At 42.0% G+C, this 22,874-nt stretch overlaps 1 protein-coding gene across 7 annotated transcripts in view; it reads right to left on the reverse strand.

The window, feature by feature from the left end:
• The window catches only part of RALGAPA2 (Ral GTPase activating protein catalytic subunit alpha 2), a 325,720-nt gene that overhangs the window by 280,847 nt on the left and 21,999 nt on the right, over positions 1–22,874 (reverse strand). For all 7 annotated transcript variants that reach the window (XM_055373507.2, XM_055373512.2, XM_063702324.1 and 4 more), the window contains exons 2-3: positions 12,593–12,703; positions 8,165–8,217 (exon numbers count right to left, since the gene is read on the reverse strand). In XM_055373507.2, coding sequence (XP_055229482.1) covers positions 8,165–8,217; positions 12,593–12,703 — 164 coding nt within the window. The remainder of the gene's footprint in view (positions 1–8,164; positions 8,218–12,592; positions 12,704–22,874) is intronic.

Genomic DNA, 22,874 nt, shown 5'->3' on the forward strand with positions numbered 1-22,874 from the left:
ATACTAAGGATTTAACCATGTTTAACAATGAAAAGTGGTCTTTCAAACGATGAGATACGGCTCTAATGGAGGACTCGAGCCTCCCTGTCCAATACAGTAGCCACTAGCCACATGGATCACCTGAGGCCAGGAGTTTGAGACCAGCCTGACCAATATGGTAAAATCTCGTCTCTACTAAGAATACAAAAATTAGCCAGGCATGGTGGCAGGTGCCTGTAGTCCCAGCTACTTGGGAGGCTGAGGCAGGAGAATTGCTTGAACCCATGAGGCGGAGGTTGCAGTGAACCAAGATAGTGCCACTGCACTCCAGCCTGAGCAACAGAGCGAGACTGTGTCTCAAAAAAAGAAAAGAAAAGAAAAGAAAAAAGTCACAAAGGATTGTAAGTCACGGTTGTTGGCTTTGGAAGAATTTGCTTTTCTTGTTCATTTTATTTGTTCTTTTCCCTCTTCCACTCAAAAATATGTACAAAAATGCACATAAAAAACATGGAGTTAGGATTTTTACACTCTCATTAGGAAACTAAGGCATAGCCACATTACGGGATAACTATGGATATCCAGCCACAGTCAAATGATAACACAAGGCAGGGCTATTATATGAGTCCAAAGGAAAGAATGAGCACTTCCAGCAGGAGCTGCCAGGAGAAACTGGTGGGTCTAAACAGGTCCTGAGAGAATGGGCCAGATGGGGAGAAGAGCTAAGGGCAGTCCCTGAAAAGAGAACTGAATAAACTAAGAGGCAGAAGTGAAACTATGCAAAGAGAGGTAAAGGGGCAAAGTGTTAGCCCGACAGAGCACTTCCACAGAGTAACCACAAAATATGAAGGAGAGCTACACTGAGAGCCAGGGAGAGGACTGTGAGTGTTAGACCAGCCTGGGCCACATTTTACAGACTATAAAGAACTCATTCAGGTCTCTAGGAAGGCTAACGACAAGATAGAAACAGGGTTTAATATAGTGGGGTAATTTAAATAAAATTTAAAGCATCTGTTTATCTGTGATTTCAAATTCTGTGATATTTGAAGAACATCCGAATGAGTGGCACTCCAATGCCAGAACATGTTTACGTTTTGAAATTAAGCCTCTTGTGTCGATGTATTTTAATTGGAGTGTGGGAGGGTGAGGAAATATCAAATTCTATAAACTTTCTAAAACATACATGTATAACTCCAAACTATTCTATTTCTCCAGTAAAAGGGGATGGCATACAACATGGCAGAAAGCTTGAAACAGTATCTCTGAATTAACTATATTGTCTTATTCTCTGTATTCTTGATGTGCTGACATCTGGGGCCTCAATGACATAGGAAGGATGCCCCTCCAAGGGTTAGCAAATTCCCAAAGATAGTGGCTCAGAGCATGTTTCTGATATGCAAACCAACCAATTCCAAATCCGTAACCCCAACCACATCCTTTTATGGACTCTGTCCCCCTCCCCTCAATCACCCAGGGGCCAGGTACTGGACAACCAGGAGCTACCCCTACAGCCCTGTCAGTTGAAATTATTCAAACTATCCAGTCCTAAGCCTATGTAGTTTACTTACCTGGCCTTGCCCATTCCTTCCTGCAAAAAACACAATAAAAGCTCCTGCCCTCAGTTCTGTCTCTGTCACTCCCTTTCCTCTTTGCGTACTGATTTTGCCTTGGTGCTTCCCTGTTTGGCTCTGTGTGACATGTCTGTTTCTAGAGGCCTGTGAGCATAATTAAAACTTTTTCCTTCATAACAATCATTTTCATGTTTCTGTGCCTTACCACACCTGATTAAAACGAATCTCAGGTACCATTAAAATAATCTGTCAAGCTTGAATCCAGAAGGTTCTCAATGTGAATTATTTGATCTTGAGACCCATTCACCAAGTACCTTGTGTTTCTACACCAACTCTCCTTTCCCTTATGCAGGTAACTAATTCAAGAGCCATCACCAAAATATCACTTCTGAAAAGAACCATTCAGGATTTTCTGTGACTCAGAAGGTCATTACTGGAGCTCTGACATGAATTCATTCTTACCAGTAGACTCTTCCGCTCACCACGAAATGGTAATTTATACTCCATGAGGACGGGAGGCTCTGGCTACCTTGCTCATTGCTGTATCTCCAGCACCTACGTGTGTCTGACACAGTGCATACCTAATAAATGTGTCTGATGAATGAATGAATTGTAAAGAATAGTACATGTTGATATAGACAGCCTATGGAATACAGCTTAGAAAGCAGAATACCAACACTCCTAAGTGGTAGGCAGCATGCCAGTAAGTTAGGATAATAGGTTCTAGAGTTAGACTAAAGGTTAAATCCCTACTCTCCCATTTGCTAAGTGTGCACCCTTGGGCAAGTCACCTAACCCTACGAAGCCTCCAACATTTCATTCATAAAAACTGGGAAGACCAAACCTACTTCAGAAGGAAAGGATTAAACAGACTAGCCCATGTAAAACATGTAGATTCCGGTTAAGATGGTAAATGTAAATTCATGTTGTGGAGTCCCACATCATCATCCCCACGTTTCCATTTGAAAGACAAAGCAATGATGGATGAAATATGGTTTTTAAAGTACAGTAAGAGTCATAACCATAGTGAAAAAAAAAAAAAGTATGATAGGCCGGGCACAGTGGCTCATGCCTGTAATCCCAGCACTTTGTGAGGCCGAGGCACATGGATCACCTGAGGTCAGGAGTTCAAGACCAGCCTGGCCAACATGGTGAAACCCCGTCTCTACTAAAAAATATAAAAATTAGCCGGGCACGGTGGCAGGCACCTGTAGTCCCAAATACTCGGGAGGCTGAGGCAGGAAGAACTGCTTGAACCCAGAAGGCGGAGGTTGCAGTAAGCCAAGATCAAGCCACTGCACTCCAGCCTGGGCGACAGAGCAAGACTCCGTCTCAAAAAAAAAAAAAAAAAAAATATGATAAACAACTCCATGAACCAACAGAAACTCTAAGTGGCGCACATATCTGAAGCTACAGGCAAAGGCAGCTGGAGTCAACTTCCAAAAGGTACAAGTGCTCCCACTAGAGAGGAAGGCAGGCAAAAAGGTCTGCTCACTGCCTGAGACCATGACCTGGACTGGCTGGTGGCCTTCACTGCACATCACTTACTTTATCAGAATACTGTAATGTCTCCAATACTCTACATCTAAAAACTACTGTTTCCTTTTCCAAGGTTCCCTTTCAGTGCATCCCTGACTTACAAGGCAGACAGCAGCTCTCTTTACATACTCCTCTTTCATGCCTTCTTATCTCTTACCTCTATGCTTTCTTCCAAGCCATTTCTTATTTATAGAATATCTCTACATGGTATCGCTTTTGTGATTTAACACATCTTATTAATTCCACCTCTTCTCAAGGGAGCCTTTCCCAATTATTTACAAAGTGATAAGTATTCACTTCCAAACCCTTATAAACTATCTCTTTACAAGCTTTACAGGGCACTATCCTACAAAGCGGCAATGAAGTTACTTAGTACCCAGAATGAAACATACAAATTACAACCTACCTTCTAAAGCCAGAGACAGAGGGAACATAAGCATAAACAAAAGTAATGCAAGTTTATTATTCACTCATATTTACCATGCAAAATGAAAGTTTTATGAAGCCTTGAACAATATATATTTGTTCTATTATACAGGCAACTAATCCTCTGTAAATGGTAATGTATCAGTATTAACACCCTCCCTAGTCTAGAATTTAAGAACATGAAGAGAAAGTATCAAAACTTCTGTGAGAGGGATAGGTCTAGAGTCTCTGAAGGGCTTTCCTGCTGCAGGCCAATGGATCCATGACAACAAATGTAATTCTTAAAACATTGCTGGGCTTTGAAGAACACAGAGAAACTAACAAGGGACTAAAAAATGGTGGGGGAAGAAGGAGGAGTAAAGAGGGAAGAAGAAAGGAGGCAGAAGACAAGTAAGCCAAAACCCGATCTGTAAGCAACATGCAAAAGAAAAAACTGCAGAATGCCAAGGAGCTGATGCCAACACCAGCGCTAGGATTTACAGGTGACTATCCCCTCCAGCCCCCAGTTCCCAGCTATGGTAAGTTTAGGGAACTAAACCTGAATTTCCATTCATAAACCAGAACCCTCAAATGGAGCTAAAGTGCTCTCAATCAAGAGCATTCCCAGACTCCCGGCAAAAGCAAAGACAAATCCTCTGGGAGAAACCAGGATTAACAAATATGAAATCTGTGGTCATTCAGTACCACTCTCAAAATCAAATATCACAAAATATGCAAAAAAAGAAGCCACTGTGAATGAGAGGCAGCTGAAATAACCAGCATAATTAGACAAACACTTAAGCTACTAGGATTATCATCTACAAAATATGAAATATTACACAGTAAATGTTTAATAAAATAAAAGATGTCTAAAAATGAACAAGGATCAAGAGACAATCGAAAGCAACCAGCCACATAAGAATGCCAAACCAAAAAAGCTCTTAAAAACATGAAAAAAATCATTGAAATGTACAGCTCAATAGATTGGTAAAGTAGCAGATTTGTTCCAAACGAAGAGAGTTAGTGAACTGGAAGAAACAACTGAAGAGACTTCCCAGAATGCAACACAAACAGATTGGGGGAGGAGAAAATAAAAGCAAGCTTAAGAAACAGAGAGGATAGATCAACAAGTTTAAGTAAGAATCCTAGAAAGTATGGCCAGAATGAACAGAAACATATCAATATTTGAGAAGACAATAGCTAAGAATGTTAGAGAACTATAAAACATATGAATCCAGAGACTTGAGAAACATACATATACCAAGCAAGATAAGAAATCTTCAACTACATATTTTGTAATTAAACTGTAGAACAACAGACACAAAAGATCTTAAAAGAAGCAGCTGGGTGCAGTGGCTCACGCCTTGTAATCCCAACACTTTGGGAGGCTGAGGTGGGCGGATCACGAGGTCAAGAGATCAAGACCATCCTGGCTAACACTGTGAAAACCCGTCTCTACTAAAAACACAAAAAAATTAGCTGGGTGTGGTGGGGGGCACCTGTAGTCCCAGCTACTCAGGAGGCTGAGGCAGGAGAATGGCATGAACCCGGGAGGCAGAGCTTGCAGTGAGCTGAGATCACACCACTGAACTCCAGCCTGGGCGACAGAGAAAGACTCCATCTTTAAAAAAATAAAAAATAAAAATAAAAATAAAAATAAATTGTAAAAAATGAAAAAAAAGAAGCCAGAAAGAAAAGACATTTAAAGGAACAATAATTACATCAAAAACAGAGTTTAAAGCTGCTACAATGGCAACTAGAAGATAGTAAAAATGTGGCACAAACACTACTACTACTACTACTACTATTACCACCACCACCACCACTACTAGGGTGTGTAATATAAAAACTGCTTGAAGACAATAAAGACCAAGCTAATGGAGATAAAACTGAAGGGATTATGACTCTCCAAAGAGACGCTTCTTTGCCAATACATTTTAAAACTTTGGTGATAAGAACAAATCCTTAGAATTCTTCAAATTCTTAGAAAAATATATAACTTACCAAACGTGAATCAAGAAAAAAAAACAGAAAATATGAATAATACTAAAACAAGTCTAAAACTATCAGAGAAATTGAATGAGTGGTTAAAATCTTCACATAAGTAAAAAAAGCACCCCAGTTGCAGGTGGTTTTATAGGAAAGGTAAAAAAAACATTTCAATGACAGCTCATTCCAATCTTATAGAACTATGTTATATAACAGAGAAAGAAGAAATGCTTGACAACAGGTTTTATAACCATTATCACAGGACCAGTCAAAAACAACATGAGTATGAGAAAGAAAAACTGAGGCCAACCTCAGCTGTGAACAGAGATCCAAAAATGCAAACAAAATATTAGTCCAGGCTGGGTGCAGTGCCTCATGCCTATAATCCCACAACCTCAGGAGGCCAAGGCAGGAAGATCACTTGAGCCCAGGAGTTTGAGACCAGCCTAGACAACATAGGGAGACCCTATGTATATAACAAATTAAAAAGAAAAAAAATTAGCTGGGCATCGTGATGCACACATGTAGTCCCCGCTACTCAGGAGGCTGAGGCAGGAGGATCACTTGAGCCCAGGAGGTCAAGGCTACAGTGAGCTATGTTCACGCCACTGTACTCCAGCCTGGGCAATACCCTGACTCAAATAATAATAATAATAATAATAATAGTAATAGTAATTAGTCCATCCAAAAATCTAGAACTGTAATTCACCATATTAATACTTAAGAAGAATCATTATCATCTCAATCAAGTTTTTTCAAGAAAAAATTTAAAAACTTCAAAACCCATCTATGATTTTTTAAATAAACCTCAAACTAGGAGTAGAAACAAAGTTATTTAATTTGATAGAGAATCTACCAAAAAGTTACAGAAAATATTACTCTTAATATTTCACATTAACAAAACTCTCTTTAGATCAAAAACAAGATGACCCTTTATCACTTCCATTTACCAATGTACTGGAAGGCTGACTCAGGGCGGAAAGCAGACCAACTGGCAAGTATGTCCACTCCTTACTCATAGACAATCTGTCTACCAAGAAAACAAAAAACCTGTAGACAAAATGTAGGAATTAAACAAGTCACATATATTTACTTAATCCAGCAGTGGGAATGAATAAACGTGAACTAAATTTAAAAACATGGATAAATCTTAGAATTAATGTTGAGGGTAAAAAGCATGTCGAACGTGATTACGTACCACAGGAGATCATTTCTATTACACTCAAAACAAAACAAAACCACACAAGAAACTATTTAAGGGTACAAATATATGTGGCAAAGCCATTTTTTAAAAGAAAGAGAATGATAAAATGCAGGGGAGTGACTGCCACAGAGGTGAAAAAGGATGGTGGAAGAGCACCTAAGTAGCTTTTAGTTCCTAAAATGGTGAAGGGGAAGGGTGTCAAGAGTATGTGCTTTATTACCATGCTTCCTAACTTACATATGTTATAGATTCTTTAACCATTACATAAATAATATAATTAAGTTGATAAAATAGTACAAACAAATGATGGTCAGTAGATACATATTTAAGTAACACACTTAATTAAAGCTCCTGTTAAAAACAACTCATTTCACAGGTTTCATTCAAAGGAGGGTAAACACAGGAAACATAATAACCACTACAGAATATGTGTATCAACATATGTGTATCAACAGTGAATCAACATCTGTACTCTCGGAAAGGAGTATAGCTCTCAAAGGAGAGAAAGGGGAACCAGGGCTATTGAGCACTAGCCATGAAGCCAAGTCCTGGGCTGGAAGTTTCCCATATCTTGTTTTTTTTCCATAAACCCAGAAAGCCCCTCACCATAAGGCCCTGGAGAACTCTCCTACTGTAGGAGATCTTTCCTACAGTGCTTCCCCCTCCAGCCAGCTCTGCACCTGCTCACATTACGCCTTTCCTTTACAGCTATAAAAGTTTATCTTCTCACACTAACCTAAGCCTACACCTCTCAAACCACAAATAATTTCTAAAAAACCAACAATTAACTTTCGGAACCTATAATTCAGTTCTGAGTGTGTTCTCCAGGTACCCGTAATCTGGCCACTTATCTAATACATTTGGACAAGAAAGACTTTAAGCTTAATAAGTCAAAAACCACACCCAAACATTGTTTCAACTTTGAAGATATGATCAATGCACACAGATATACAGATGCATAAAGATCATAACCTCACTAGTAGAAAAATATATATTAAAAAAAGAGTTTTTGCATGTCAGATTTATATATATGTATTTATATATATGAGACGAATCATCTCTAATGTTAGAGTATAGGAAATTTACATAAGACTTACATATCAGTTTATATAACATTTTTGGGTTTTTAAATTTTTTTATTTTTTACAGGGCAGTTTCTCAGTGTGAATATATGACCTTTTGGAGAGCAATTCAGCAATATCTGCTACTATTTAAGATGTGTGTACTCCTCCATCTAATAATTTCACATCTAGGTACCCATACAGGAAAAACTATCACACATGCTTGCAAAAAAAGAAAATCACAAGAAAATTATTTGTAGCACAGTTTGTAAAAGTGGGAGGGTGGGAGGAAGGAAGGAAAGAAAAAAATATATGTCCACCAACAGCCATTTTTATTTGTCTTCACATAAAATTAAAGATCAAAAATACTTTATTTCCAACAAGAATTATAAAAGCTAAATAAATTCATCAAAACTTACTTCAAAAAGGAAGAGGATGGAGTCCAGCTCCTCCCTTTGTGACTTATTATTCCCTGGAATATTAAAAAATAATTAGTTATCATGACATCATTTAAACTTCAGGACACTACAAATTATGCTAAAAGGCAGCTTAAAACTAGTAAGCCTCAACATACATTCATTTATTCAAAAAATAGCAAGAGGCAGTACGGAGAACACATTAGGACTGCAAACAGACAACCGAGCCAGACTGCTCGGATCCACATCCAGCAGAGCTGCCCCTTGCTAGCTGTTTGAACACAGCTTCCATGTTTTCCAACTTGTTACCAAACTATGATGGGTAATTTATTCATTTCTCAACTAGTTACTTATTGGCTCAAATTGTGGCAGAATACACAGCACAAACGAAAAATTTCTAAGTTGGTAATATAAAAAGTCATAGAGCAGATAACCATAAAAGTAGTATATCTTTTGGGGCAACTGCACACTGTCCTATTGATAATAACAACAGTAATAAAACCTACAACACCTGCAGCTGAGGTTACCATTTTTGGTCCTCTCTGTGTACCAAGCATCGTGCTAAGTGCTTGGCGCATATCATTTAATATAGGAATCAACAAACCTCTTCTGTGAAGGGTCAGACAATAAATATTTTAGGCTTTGCAGGCCTCTCTTACAAACACTCAAATCTGCTGTTACAGTACAAAATCAGCCACAGACAATACATAAATAATGGATATGGCTTGTCCAATAAAACTTTATTTATAAAACAGGCAGCTATAAGCTGTGGACCCCTGATCTAACTGAATCCCCACAGCTCAATGAAGTAGATATCATTCATTCATTCACTGAATAAATACTACAGAATGTCTATATGCCAGGGATTATTCTAGGCCCTGAGGATACAGGAGTGAGCAAAACAGACAACAATCCCTGCCCCCAACAAGTTAATATTCTGGCAGGAGGGGGCATTCTATAAATGAGTGAGAAAAACAAGAAGGAATGCAGACACAGAAGCCAAAAAAGATGGTATGCAATTTTGACTGGGGAAGTCAGAGAACATCTCTCTGGTAAGGTAACATCTGAGAAAAGATCCTTTGAGGTTAGGAAGCAAGCCATATGGAAATGTGGGGGTTTGGAAGCAAGCCATACGGAAATTTAGGGGAGGTGTATTCCAGGCAGAGGAACTGAACAATGCAAAGTCCCTGTAGCTGAACATGTCTGGCTTAGTCAGAAAACAGTCAGAGGCCCTTAAGGCTGGAGCACACAAGCGGGACAGCTGGAGAAGCTGAGGTTGGAGAGTAGGTGAGGCAAAGGAAGGCAGATTAGGTGGAGCCTGAGACCACTGTAATAACTGGGAATGAGAACCCGTTTGAAACTTTACAGCAGCCAAGAATCATGATTTGACCCTTTTTTTTTTTTTTTTTTTTGAGATGGAGTCTCGCTCTGTCTCCCAGGCTGGAGTGCAGTGGCGCGATCTCGGCTCACTGCAAGCTCCACCTCCTGGGTTCACTCCATTCTCCTGCCTCAGCCTCCCAAGTAGCTGGGACTACAGGCGCCTGCCACCACACCCGGCTAATTTTTTTGTATTTTTAGTAGAGACGGGGTTTCACCATGTTAACCAGGATGGTCTTGATCTCCTGACCTCGTGATCTGCCCGCCTCGGCCTCCCAAAGTGCTGGGATTACAGGTGTGAGCCACCGCGCCTGACTCATATTTTTAAAGGAGGACTCCAGCTGCTCTTTTGACAAGAAACTATGGGATGGGAGAGGGCACAAGTGTGGAGGTGGGAGACCATTTCTGCGGCTAATGCTATAATCCAGGTGAGGATATCAGGAGTTTCAGTGTTACCAGTGTAGGCAATGAGAACAGGCCGGTGATTCTGGATGTATTTTGAAGATAGAGTCAATAACTCCGGAGTTTTGGCCTGAATAACTGCAAGTTATCACAAGATTATTTATTTCATTATTCCTTGTAGGCATTTTCTTTTATTCTTTTTTAAGGTACAGTGTCTTCCCTGCACTCCAATCGAACACAGATTATACTAAAAGCAAAAGACTTCAAAAATCTCACCATTTTATTGGTTCTTCATTATGATTCTTTGCAGTAGATTGCAAGAATGGCCACAATCAAAGACCACCACAGTGCCTCACCCTGAATTCCTTCCGCTCCATGCTTGACAACTGCCTGTTCTACAGGAGCAATCAGGGCATCTGACAAGGGGTCCCTCGATTTTTCCTCTCCACCTCAAAATGTCTCCATATCTACACTATCCCCTTATCTGCTCCTCCTTACATAGAAAGGTCACCTGTACGCTCCTCTCCATGTCTCTTCTTTTTCCTTGACCTGTCTCAACCCACTTCCCCCAACACCTGCACCATTAGTTATCTCCCCCTCCAGCTGACCCACTCCTCAGTCTGCAAACAGGCCAATGCATTCCTCAATAACCTTCCCATGACCAGGGTGAGATATAATCTGTGTCTTCACATCAAACTTTCTGAAAGGATATTCTCATGGGTCATCTTCACCAGCTCACCGCCCTGTGACTCCATGTCCATCTGTTTGGCTTCTGACCTGCTCCTCACCTAGAACCTTTCTCTCCGCACTCACTAACAACCACACTGATGAGCTCTTACTCCCCAGCCCAGCTGCACCTCATGCACCAATAGGCTGACTCTACATGCCTTCAATTCTCTCTCCCCTGGGCCTCTGTGACAAAACCCTTTCCTGGTACCCCTCCCACTACTCCATCGCTTTCCTTTGCATATACCCAATAAAATAAGGAATTATCTAAAAGTTCTGACCATCACTCTCTTTCTCTGTATATACTTTTTCCCTTGGCAATAGCACGATTTCACCTCTTTTCTCCCAAGCTCCAGTCACCTATATTGTACTGTCCAGCCAACACCTACACCAAGGTATCCCCCATGCACCTCAAACACAGACTGCCCAAAGCCACTCTCACCCTCCGGCCTTCCAAATCTGGCTCCCCTCCAGGGTTCCTACTGCTAATGGCACCTCACAAAGCAGACTCAGTGTCCTGAAAGCATCTTTGACTTCTCCCTTTCCCTTATAACCAAGTCTCATAGATGGTAGACCCACTGAGACACAACACTTTTCTTTTCCCTTAACTACTGCCTCTCTGGATCAGGCATCACCATCCCTCACATGAATGACAGCATCAGCCTTCCAATTGGTGTTCTTGCCTCTGGTTCAATTGCTACTTTACAAGACACTTGTGATAGTAACAAACACTTTCAAGAGCTCTAACCACCTCCAGAACAAAGTCCAAACTCCTTAGCCTAGAATTCAAGGCTCCTTGCAAGCATTATCTAATTTCCTGCAAATCTCTTTCACACACCTTTGCTGCAAGAAAAACAAAATGCATTTCCCATACGTGTCGTAAGAACAGCCCTACCTTTGCTCATGTTCTCCCCTCCAGCAGCAGTGCCGCTCTCTTCCACCTGAAATCCTGCTGTCCTTCAAGGTCCATTCCCAAGGCCACCTCTTCCCCAAAGCCTCATCTATATACTCAGCAGGAAGTCATCTCTCCCACTTCCCAAGAACCACAGAATTCTGTCTAAATCTCTCTTACAGAACAACTGACTTTTTAACTTTTTTCACAGTTATTTATGCATATGGCTTATTTTTTAAATAAATGAATGACATCTACTTCATAGAGCTGTGGGGATTCAGATTCAGCCCACAGACTACATGAAAATGAAAGAAGATGGTGACAGCAGCTACTACTTACTGACCATGGACTATGTGTCAAACTCTGTCCTAAAATGCTAGGATACCTGTGAACCTGTTTAACGCTGACAGGAGGAAGCCAGCTCAGAGACAGATTAATTTGCCCAAGGAGAAACACCTAGAAGGGTGGGGCCAGGTTCCCAACCCAGTCTGGCTCCCCAGGCTACACTATCCTACCACTTAGGTGACAGGACGTATAATGTATACAGAACAGAATGTATAATGTCACCTTGTTGGTTTGATTTTCAAAGAATATAGTCACAAACATATATAAACATAATACATTAATAATATATCTGGAAGGAGATGCAGGAAATCTTTAATAGTGGTTGCCTCTGCAAGCAGGGCAAAACAGACACTTGAGTTTTCATTTCAGACCCTTTTATGGAATCTAAATTTTTTTAATAGTATGCATGTATTACTTTTCTTTCTTTTTAAGTAACTTACTCCTTTGAAAATCATGCTTTCTAAGGGTTCCTTCTGCTATTTTTGCTAGCCATGTGTTGTTCAATTAACATCCGTATAAGTGAAAGCTCAAGAGAAACAAAGATGCCACCCTGTCCACTGTGCTCTCACAGCTTTGCTAAAGGCTTGGCAAGAAAGAAAGCTTAAAAATGTATAATTTGTGGCTCATGATATATACAACTTATAAAAATGCCCGAATGTTTTTTTAAAAAAAACTACTGAAATGCTTACCTTTTAATTTCAAACTATTTTCCAGTGTTATAAAATTTTCATAGAAGATGAAATATATCTGAGAATAGTTGGTCTCAAAAAACTGCTTAAGATCATTTGCATCCACATTATCTGAAAAGAAAAAGTTTCCATTTATGACAATTCACTTTATAAAATCACAAGAATTTAGAAACAAACTTCTCGGAAAAGAAGGCAAGTACAACTAGTTTCATTCCCTTATAAGACAATACAAAACAAAACAGTATTCCTGTTTGTTTATTCTCCACCTAAGAGAGTTCTTAATTGAACCTTGAGTACCACCCACCACTCAGCCCTGCTCAGGAGACTGTGGGGCCAATTCAGGGAGGTCGGAGCTGACAGGAGCCAGCAACGACAGACCAGCTAGAAGGCTGGAGGTAAGCGGGGGCAGGTCTGGGGAGGGACATGACTTCCTGTTACGGGATGAGGAAGTAGAGGTTCATGGAGGAGGCAGTTTTTGACACAGGCCGTGAAGAGGGATGGGTTTGTACCTCTGAAAAACAACTTTGCTGGTGGAGCTCCTAAATGGACCAATCTCTGCTCCCTCCCCACCAACATAACTCTCTGGGCATGAAAAGAGAAACCAGCTCAAGTGAACTAGCACATGCTCCCCAACCACAAGCTTCTAAATGACCTGCCCCCACTCATGTATGGACACTGTAGGATCTACCATGTGTTCCTAGAGTTGCCCCTCTTGTACTAGACAGTTTTGCTAAACCACAGACTGCGGATAGATAGGCGGGGGTGTGGGGAACTTAGCACAGTGACAACTCCCACTGGGGCTGATTAGCAATACAGCCAGTTCTTCCAAGGGCCCCGATCAGCCAGGGTAAAACCTCACAATGCTGGGGGGTCAAAGTAGTTATCCACTGTCAACACACCTTTGTACATTTTCCTCAGTAAACAAGGTTGTTTGTGCCATTTACAGAGTACTGACCAAGGAGTTGGCACTTTGGGAGAATACACTAGCATCTGAGGAAAAGTAAAAACAGCTTTCTGAAGCCAGGCATTGTAGCTCACACCTATAATCCCAGCTACTTGGGAAGCTAAGGCAGGGTAATCGCCCGAACCCAGGAGTTTCCTGAGGCTACAGTGAGCTATGGTTGAGCCACTGCACTTCAGCCTGGGCAACAGAGTGAGACCCCTGTCTCTTAAAAACAAAACAAAACAAAGCAAAAAACAAACAAACAAACAACAAAAAGCTTCCTTAAAATTCTGCAAGGATTACTCAAGAAAAAAATGTGTTGCTCTTCAGTCTGTAACAGTGTGGTACCAATTGCTTTTGCAGTCCTAACACTGTGAATCTATGTGAACATACATATTATGATTTTCAAATTATATAACGTTAGCAATAATGCAGATGATTCTGAAGAGTTGTTTTTCTCTGATAATTGTATAAGAGCTTTTCGTGCAAAAATGTGCCCTGGCTCTTTGAAATAATGCAGGTAAGGTGCTTATAAAGTCTTATGAGCTGCCAATTTCACACTATATTTACTGCACCAAAATAAAACCGGGCACACAGCTGTGAAAATTCCTAGGAAGGAACAAATTTACTGTGTGAAAGCAGGTAGCAATGAAACTAGTATCACCAACCCACATGAATATTAACATTCCTACGAGCTATACAATCTTGACAAGGAATCCTTGAGTGCCTTGTGGAGAATTTGCCAGTTCCAAGGAAGAGTTCAGTACACTTCAACTCTAATGCAAACTGCTAGCCCATCTTACTAACTGAGCCCTCTTTCTGAAGCCAGCTTCACTCAGCTGGCTCCTACTCACCCTCACTAGTCAGCTAAAACATCCCCATCTTACCCCCAAGACTAGGTCTGCGCCTCTGCTGTGTGGCCCCCACTCTATGCTTCCCTGTCACAGAACACATCACACTTTATTTAATTCTAGTGGAATTCTGATTGAATTCCTGACTTAATTCTGATGGAATAATCGGTCTCGTCTATGAGACATATTCCCTGCCCTCACAGAACCCACAGTCTATCTCGTGAATCATTATGTCCCATGCATCTAGCACAATATTTAGTTCAACATTTTCTTTTTTTTTTTTTTTTTTTTTTTGAGGCGGAGTCTCGCTCTGTTGCCCAGGCTGGAGTGCAGTGGCGCGATCTCGGCTCACTGCAAGCTCCGCCTCCTGGGTTCACGCCATTCTCCTGCCTCAGCCTCCTGAGTAGCTGGGACTACAGGCGCCCGCCACCACGCCCGGCTAATTTTTAGTATTTTTAGTAGAGACGGGGTTTCACCGTGTTAGCCAGGATGGTCTCGATCTCCTGACCTCGTGATCCACCCGCCTCGGCCTCCCAAAGTGCTGGGATTACAGGCGTGAGCCACCGCGCCCGGCCTCAATATTTTCTTGAATGAATTGAGAATCCATGAATTAGCCTACACATACAATGATAAAATAATGACTACAACTTACAAACCTACAGGGAAGAAATAGCCTAACCCTCAATCCTTGGGGCAATCAAAAGACAAATCTCATCTCATCTCTGCTGAGGACTTCTGATTTCCATCTGCAGCCCTGACATCTCCCACTGCGGGCTCTAGTCTCACAGACTGCTGCCAGCTGATTTCTCCACGTGAGGGTCTTAAAGGCCTCTCAAATTAAACACGTCCACAGGGAAGTCCTCCATCAGATCCTGTTCTTCCTTCTGGCTTTTCCGTCCCAGTAAGTTGGAACCCCCATCCACCCCGCTGCTCTGGCCAAAGCCTGGGCATCATTCCTCACTACCCATCCCCAGTATGCCACTCTTTTAGCCTGCCTTTAACATGTACGTGTTCCAGCCCTGGACTGCTTCTGCTCTCCACGGCCCTGCCTGGTCTATGTGGCCATGAACCCTCACACAGGCTGTGACCTCTGCCCATTGCCTGGGTTCCCTGCTTCCACTCTTCTTCCATTCCCCATAGCGGCCAACTCGAATATTTAATAGTCAGTCAAATCAGACCACTCCTCCACTCAAAACCTTCCATCTGCCTCCAGTAGTACTTAAAATCCAAACTCTTTACCATGGCCGGGCAAGGCCCTGCCTGATTTCCCCCACTCAACACGAACTTCACTGCACACCACTCTCCCCTTCACTCCCTATCCTCTAACCACTGTGGATTCTTTCCATTCCCCAAACTTCCCAAACATATTCTTCACTTGGGGCCCCTGCAGGATGCTACCCCCACTCCCAGATCTTCATGCAGCTGGTTCAGTGTATGACACAAAGTAGCAAATGTAGACACTATGTCTGTTCATCCTGCTTACATAACAGCAGAATTGCACAAAACCCCTTGCCAGCAGAATTTTACAAAGCCCCTGACTCAAAGACTCGGCGCAGCCCTTCAGAAGAATGCCCTGAAGATGATAAGCAGGATACAGCACCGATTCCCACATCTCCTGCCTGAATCACTGCATTTTCAAAAAAGATACATTCGTCTTAGCCCTTGCCTCTTCCTGTATATAAGATAATATCTGACAGGATTAATGACTACGCCTCTATAATCTATAACCAGATGGACCCTCACACCCAAACCTTGGTAAGATTTTGCTCTAATGTAACTTCTGAGCACACTTAATGTAACTTCTGAGCACATGCAGAGTGCGCCACCTGTATATAAACTGTGGGCTAAAGCACTACTTTGGAGCAGTCTAACAGACACTCTCTGACTCTCCCTGGTTGCGAACCTCAGCAAGACTTCTGAATAAAACTAACTTTAATTTTTTTAATCAACAGGTCTCATCTTTCAGAACCTGGGTCACACATGACTTCCTCAAAGAAACCTGCAAGTGCCCCCATATGTCACTCCACATTTCCTCCTCCCCCCGGCCCTCTCCCTTGGTAGGCTCTGCAGTGAACGTGCCTCAGACACAGAATGCCATAAGCTGGCAAACAATTTCTCTAGCATGGAGGATGTGGGTGTGCTGATGCAGCAAGCTGGCACAGAAAGCTACTGGGAGATCAACAAGTCCCCATCTTTCCCTCCCTTATTCCCTCATTCCCTCAGACACTCAAGTATCAGCAAACCAAACAAAGAGGGTCCTCAGCATGTTTAAGGATCCCTCTTACACACTGAGATGTCCTCATGAGCTCAAAAGTCCAGGTAACAACCACCTTTATCCTCAGCCATCCAATATCTTTCTTGTGGATAAGGCATTGGTGGTGTTGAGCTTAAGTACTCACTAACAAGACAACTAGATACATTCCAGGGAACCCAAAACACAGTGAACCCAGAAGCATAGCATCTACAGCACACTCAGTTTATGTACATGTGTTGAGAACTCCTCAGTGGTCTGGGCACCCTCTTCACGCAATTCCCCCTGACAGCACTTCAGAAGAGTTGAAATCATCCCTTTATTAATTTGCTGCCTCGTTGTCTGGCTGCTAGAATGTAAGCGGCATGAAGGCAGAAATCTCATCTGCTTTGTTCACTGTTGCATCCCCAGCCTGAAGAACGGAGCTTGGTACAAGAAAGGTACTTAATACATTTGTTAAATGAATAACCAAATAACAAATATCAGATATTTTATCTTTAATTCAAAATCTAGAATCATTTCTTGATTTGTCTTTTTTTAAAAGACTCATCAGAAGAATATTTATAAAGCAAGCATAGGTCTCAGGGAAGACAATCACAGGCAATGGAATTTAACAACCTGCGAAAAGAAACACAAGAAAGGATCAAAAGCCTAATTTTTAACAAGGCTAATTTCAAGAAACATAGAGATATAACAGGAAGGCTTTGCTCAATTTAAAAAAAAAAAAAAGACAACTATGACCACAAACTTCCTTCAGACAGGCATTCTTGACCCACTCATTCAAACATTTACTAGCCCCTATCCATGTCAACAAGTGCGGTGCTAAGCTTTAAAAAATTCAAAGAGAATAAGACCTGAGGCCCTCAGGGGTGCACAGGTAAACAAACAAGTAACAGAACAGGCACCATGGCTGAAGCCCATGCTGGACACCAAAACAGGGAGTGGATAAGGCCACATGGGGAAGCTGGGAACGCTAATGTCATTCATTTATGTCATGCCTTATGCTTTAAAGGAAATGTTCATGAGTTTATTTTATTTGACCCTCACCATAGCCCAGTGAAATAGATGGGCAGGTGTGGTTAAGAGAAAGAAACCTCAGGGTCAGGATCTCCAGTGACCTGCCCAAGGTAACACAGCCTGTTGGGGATGTCAACAGAACCCCTGCTCTGGTCCTGCGACTCCATAACTGAGCGGTACAAAGGGACAAATGGGAATAAATCAGTTAGGAATATAAAAGAAATAAATCATCACCTTGAGGATGAGCAGGAGAGCCAGAGGAGAAAGAGCAGGAGGAAAAGCCCAAGGTAAGAAACAGGACTGAGTGACACTGAAGAAGAAGCTCCTGGAACTTGCCCCACAGCCTCTCAGGGCTGTAGGGAAAAGGGAGGGAGGGCAAGGCCACGCTCCAGAGTCCAGATGGGAACCCGCCTTTGAAGGGATGGCTTCCACGGTTTGGCATGGAATGGATGCTAGCACACTGGCTTACTACTATTACAGAATTCAGGGAAGCATGTCCAAATTAACCACAGAGAAGCAAACGGCAGACAGCCTGGCAGAGCTAGAGGTCACTTCTGAATTTTTAAAGAAATCTCCTTTAACTTCTCATTTTCCTGCACCACCAACCAAAGATAATCTTCTACATACCACCCAAAATCACCCTCTTCCACTCCTTTGTCCAGCTAAACCTCTTGTTGATTAAGTATTTCTCCACATCTAGCTGGAAGGCAACAGCAAAGGTTGAGGGCAAAACCTCTGGGGCAGACTGCCTGGATTCAAATGCAGAAGCCACAGGACCTTGGACAAGTTATTTAAACACTCCAATCCTCAATTTCATCTTAAAAATAGGGCTAACAGGCCAGGCATGGTGGCTCACACCTGTAATCCCAGCACTTTGGGAGGCCGAGGCTGGTGGATCACTTGAGGTCAGGAGTTCAAGACCAGCCTGGCCAACATGGTGAAATCCCAACTCTACTAAAAATACAAAAATTAGCTGGGTATGGTGGCGCATGCCTGTAATCCCAGCTACTCGGGAGGCTGAGGCAGGAGAATTGCCTCAACCTGGGAGGAGCCGAGATCACACCACTGCACTCCAGCCTGGACGACAAAGTGAGACAACATCTCAGAAAAAAAAAAAAAAATAGGGCTAACAATGGTTCTTACATCACAGGGCTGCTGTGATGATAAAATGAGCATATGTAGAATGCTTATAAGAGCTTCAGTCAGCATTATAGAAATGTCAGTAGTTTTAGAATTACTTTGCTCCTAGCAAAGGTCACTAATCCTAATACAGCAGTAAGTACTACCAGTATACACACCCACAAACCAGTAGGATTATCCATCTATTTCCTTCCACATACAATCCTCTTCAATAGCAATTCTATTGCTTCTTATTTGGAAGGGTCATAACACAGTCTCACAAAAACCTGCTTCAGCAGACCCCTAGAAAGCACCAAAGGAAGGGAAAAAGTCCTCATCTCACTCAGGAGCCCCAGTGGGCTGCTATCAAGGGAGGAAGGAGCTCGTGTTCAGTTCTCCTCTAATAGGGAATGACCCCCCTGCACCTTCTATACTGCCTACACCCCTCCATTCCCAAGCCAGAACTAAGAGCCATCCAAGCCCTGCCTACAGTCCTGTGTGTAGATGAAGATAGGTGTCCTTTACTATTTTAGTGAAATTCCCTGGATAATGGCACTGAAGGCCTGATGATCAAGATAACAGGCTGGTGATAGGAAAAAGGGTAAGTGAAGAATGTAAGGCAAACTTGACAACTTAATAAAACAGTCATTCAGAAGCACTCAGTGAGAACAAGGAAAATAATGAAGTGCAAAAGAACTAGTCAGACACAAGACAGAAAATGCGGACAAGGATGGATATCATTAGTAATGCACCATTACTTACTTATAGGCTAATATGATTCTGGCGATTTCACATTTAAACAGCTGCCTAGGTCCCTGGGTAGTTTGCAGAAATGCCACAAATCATTCCTTCCTTCCATCTACACATTTGGATGGTGCCCAACCACAGTGATCCAGGACTGATCTCCTGACTTGCTTTGGCCAAAAAGGCCTTAAAAATGTGGCAGTGGTTGCTGGGAGAGCCCCAAGTAGTTGCTGATCCAAGCAAAATGAGAAAATTCATGAAAAGCTGAACCCAACCCACCAGTCTGGAGCCAACCCCAGGCAACCGTCAGTGAGAAGAAGAACCACCCCAGCGAATACAGACCCAACACAGTGAGGGAGAAAAATGGATGCCTGTTGCTGTAAAGCTCACGGAAGCTGCTAGGTTTGGGAAGGTTTGTTATGCAAATTATAGAAATGGTGGTGCGGAAGAAGAAACTCAGTACAGAACAGCCTCACTGGTCGTAAGAGCCAGCAAACCTATGAAGAGATACCCCCAAGTATAACACATCATCCCCTCCATTAAAGAAGGAAAAGAAGGAAAAATGAATCCAAGTTACAGAGGCTGCCCTCTGACACAAAGTTTCTGTCAACAGTGATCCATGCTAGCCAGAGTGAAGGCAGGAATTCCTTTTCCTGACACCAGCCAGTATGTTTCGGTACCTGTGCGTGCAGTAATGTGCTAACTGCAGGTTAGAAGCTTATCTACATCAGGAGGCAAAAACCTACAAAATAAGACTTTCCAGATTCAGCAGGCAATCAGATCATTAAACAGGAGGTATACCAGGGATGACTGGCTTTAATGGCCAATCAACACTCTTATCATCATCATTATTAAAGAGAAATTCACATCTGAAAAATGCCTATAAATACAGACTTTAAAATGTCTCCTGGAGAATCACTTGAACCTGGGAGGCAGAGGTTGCGGTGAGACAAGACTGCGCCACTGCACTCCAGCCTGGGCAACAACAGAAAAACTCCATCTCAAAAAAAAAAAAAAAAAAAAAAGTATCCTGGACTGATTATTTGCAAATACAAAGTATTCATGTGGATGAAAATACTAATTTACAAAGCAGAAAACTTAATGCATCAGACAAAAGACTCCAGCCCCAGTGCTATCATGGCGTGAAACTCGAGATCTGGTCAAAGATGCGGTGTGACAAGCCCAGGTGGGGAAGGATGGAATAGGAAGTGGGCTGTGAAGGAAGCACAGAGTCCCCTTAGTCCCCTTAGCTAAGCCCTAGTCATCCCCACAAGTCAGTTCACAGGTAAGGACACCTTGCCCAGCTCCTCACATACTGCTCTTAGATCCCCTCCTACTTCTATACCTCAGTCTCCCCGACCAGACTGTTAGCAGAGAGTGTCAGGTCTCCATTCAGCCAAAGCACAGGTATTGAATACATGTGTACTAAATAAACACATCAAAGAGCAGAATTTAGATATATAGAGAGGCTTCATAATTAATCCTTTCAAGCATTCCTGAAGGTCACAGCAAATAACAAAAATGATTTTTTAAAAATCAAGGTAAAACCTCTTACAATAATGGACCAAAAAAGATTCCTCCAAATCAGGAGTCAGGATTACTACCCTAGATACAGATGATAAATTACTAAAAGTAACAAGCAGTGAAGGTCCACCCTGCAGCTAGTATTAATTTCTAGTAAATAGTAACATTTTCGAAAGAATGATGGAACAAATGTATGTTCATCCCTTAAGTTACCAATAGCATTCATATTGTTAAATTACCTTTTATATACCATCTATTATACATAAGTCTCTATGTTATGTAAGAAAAATCTGAAATCAGAAACATCCTCCTCAGCACTAAAATTTTTAAACTTGTTGATATATTTTAAGTGAATTTATATTAATTTAATTATATTCTTTTACCTTTTAACACCTTATTTTCTACAAAACAGCAAGGAATTATCACCATCGTATTTGTTTTACACACACATATATATTATGCCTGCTACAAATGTAAAACTTAAGGCATAACTATGAGTAAATATTACCAAAATCACACTTTCTAAAAAATAAGACAGGAACAGTGGCTCACGCCTGTAATCCCAGCACTTTGGGAGGCCAAGGCGGGCAGATCACGAGGTCAAAAGGTCAAGATCATCCTGGCCAACATGGTGAAACCCCGTCTCTACTAAAAATACAAAAATCAGCTGGGCATGGTGGTGCGCGCCTGTAATCCCATCTCCTTGGGAGGCTGAGGCAGGAGAATCACTTGAACCCGGGAGGCAGAGGTTGCAGTGAGCCGAGATCGCACCACTGCACACCAGCCTGGTGACAGGGCGAGACTCCGTCTCAAAAAGATAAAAATAAAAAAATACAATATGTCCTCAGGCCCGCAATTTCCTCCTCTCAATTAAAGTGAGGAAAATTGGTAGAGATCACAAAAAAGACTCAATACAATTGTTACAAGGAGTTTCAAAAATTAAAGAAAATTAACATAATCACTCTCAGTTAGGGAGCTCACTCCTCCTGCAGATTCAGCCAGCAGCTCAGGGCAGAGGTTCCCTCAGTTCCTGGCCTGTCATCTAAGTTCCATCCCACAAACCGAAATACCAGCAGCAAATCCCTTCCTGGATTTTCTGCTTCAAGAAAATCCACCCCTAACCTCACTCACCCTTCCCCAAACCTTCCCTGTCCACTACCCCCCTCATCTCTGTCATATCTTTTTCAGTCTAAGGTTATTTATAGAATTTCTGCAAAGCTTTATGAACCAAAAGACATAAGTGTATTCTACAAGTACACTTGTCTAACATCATCAAGATTTCGTATTTCAGAAAAATTCTCTGAAGTATTATACTTTCAATCTGCATCCACTTTAGCATAAACATCACTGGAAACATTTGATATGGAATTACTCCTGAAGTCATCCAGAACTTAAGTAATAACGTACTCAAGATAACCCTGGCCCCTCCTTTAATACACAGCACCCCACCAGAGTGATGGGAGATCCTCCCCTTGCTCCTTGCAAGACCCCCCATTCCCTCCTCCTTACCTAGCTACCATGAGCTGCCTAAGAAACCACACTCAGTAAGGAGACTATAATTAGAAGTAATCATGGACCACCCCCTAGGTACACATCAGGAGATATCCCATCAGGCCTTGCACTCAGGTTTCCATCCATCTCCTGGGAAATCCAATTCCCACATGATCTTCATCTCTGACTGTCACCCCCACACAGCTCTGGGCATCACTAATCTCACCCTAGCTTCCTCACCCTACCCTCCCACCCACTATATCCAATAAAGCTCACCAAATTCCATCTTCTATGCCACCTGTAAAGGCTGTTTCCTTTCAGCTGTACCTGAAACCTGGAAGT

The sequence above is a fragment of the Gorilla gorilla genome, chromosome 21 (genome assembly GCF_029281585.2).
Source record: "Gorilla gorilla gorilla isolate KB3781 chromosome 21, NHGRI_mGorGor1-v2.1_pri, whole genome shotgun sequence".
Classification (NCBI taxonomy): domain Eukaryota; kingdom Metazoa; phylum Chordata; class Mammalia; order Primates; family Hominidae; genus Gorilla; species Gorilla gorilla.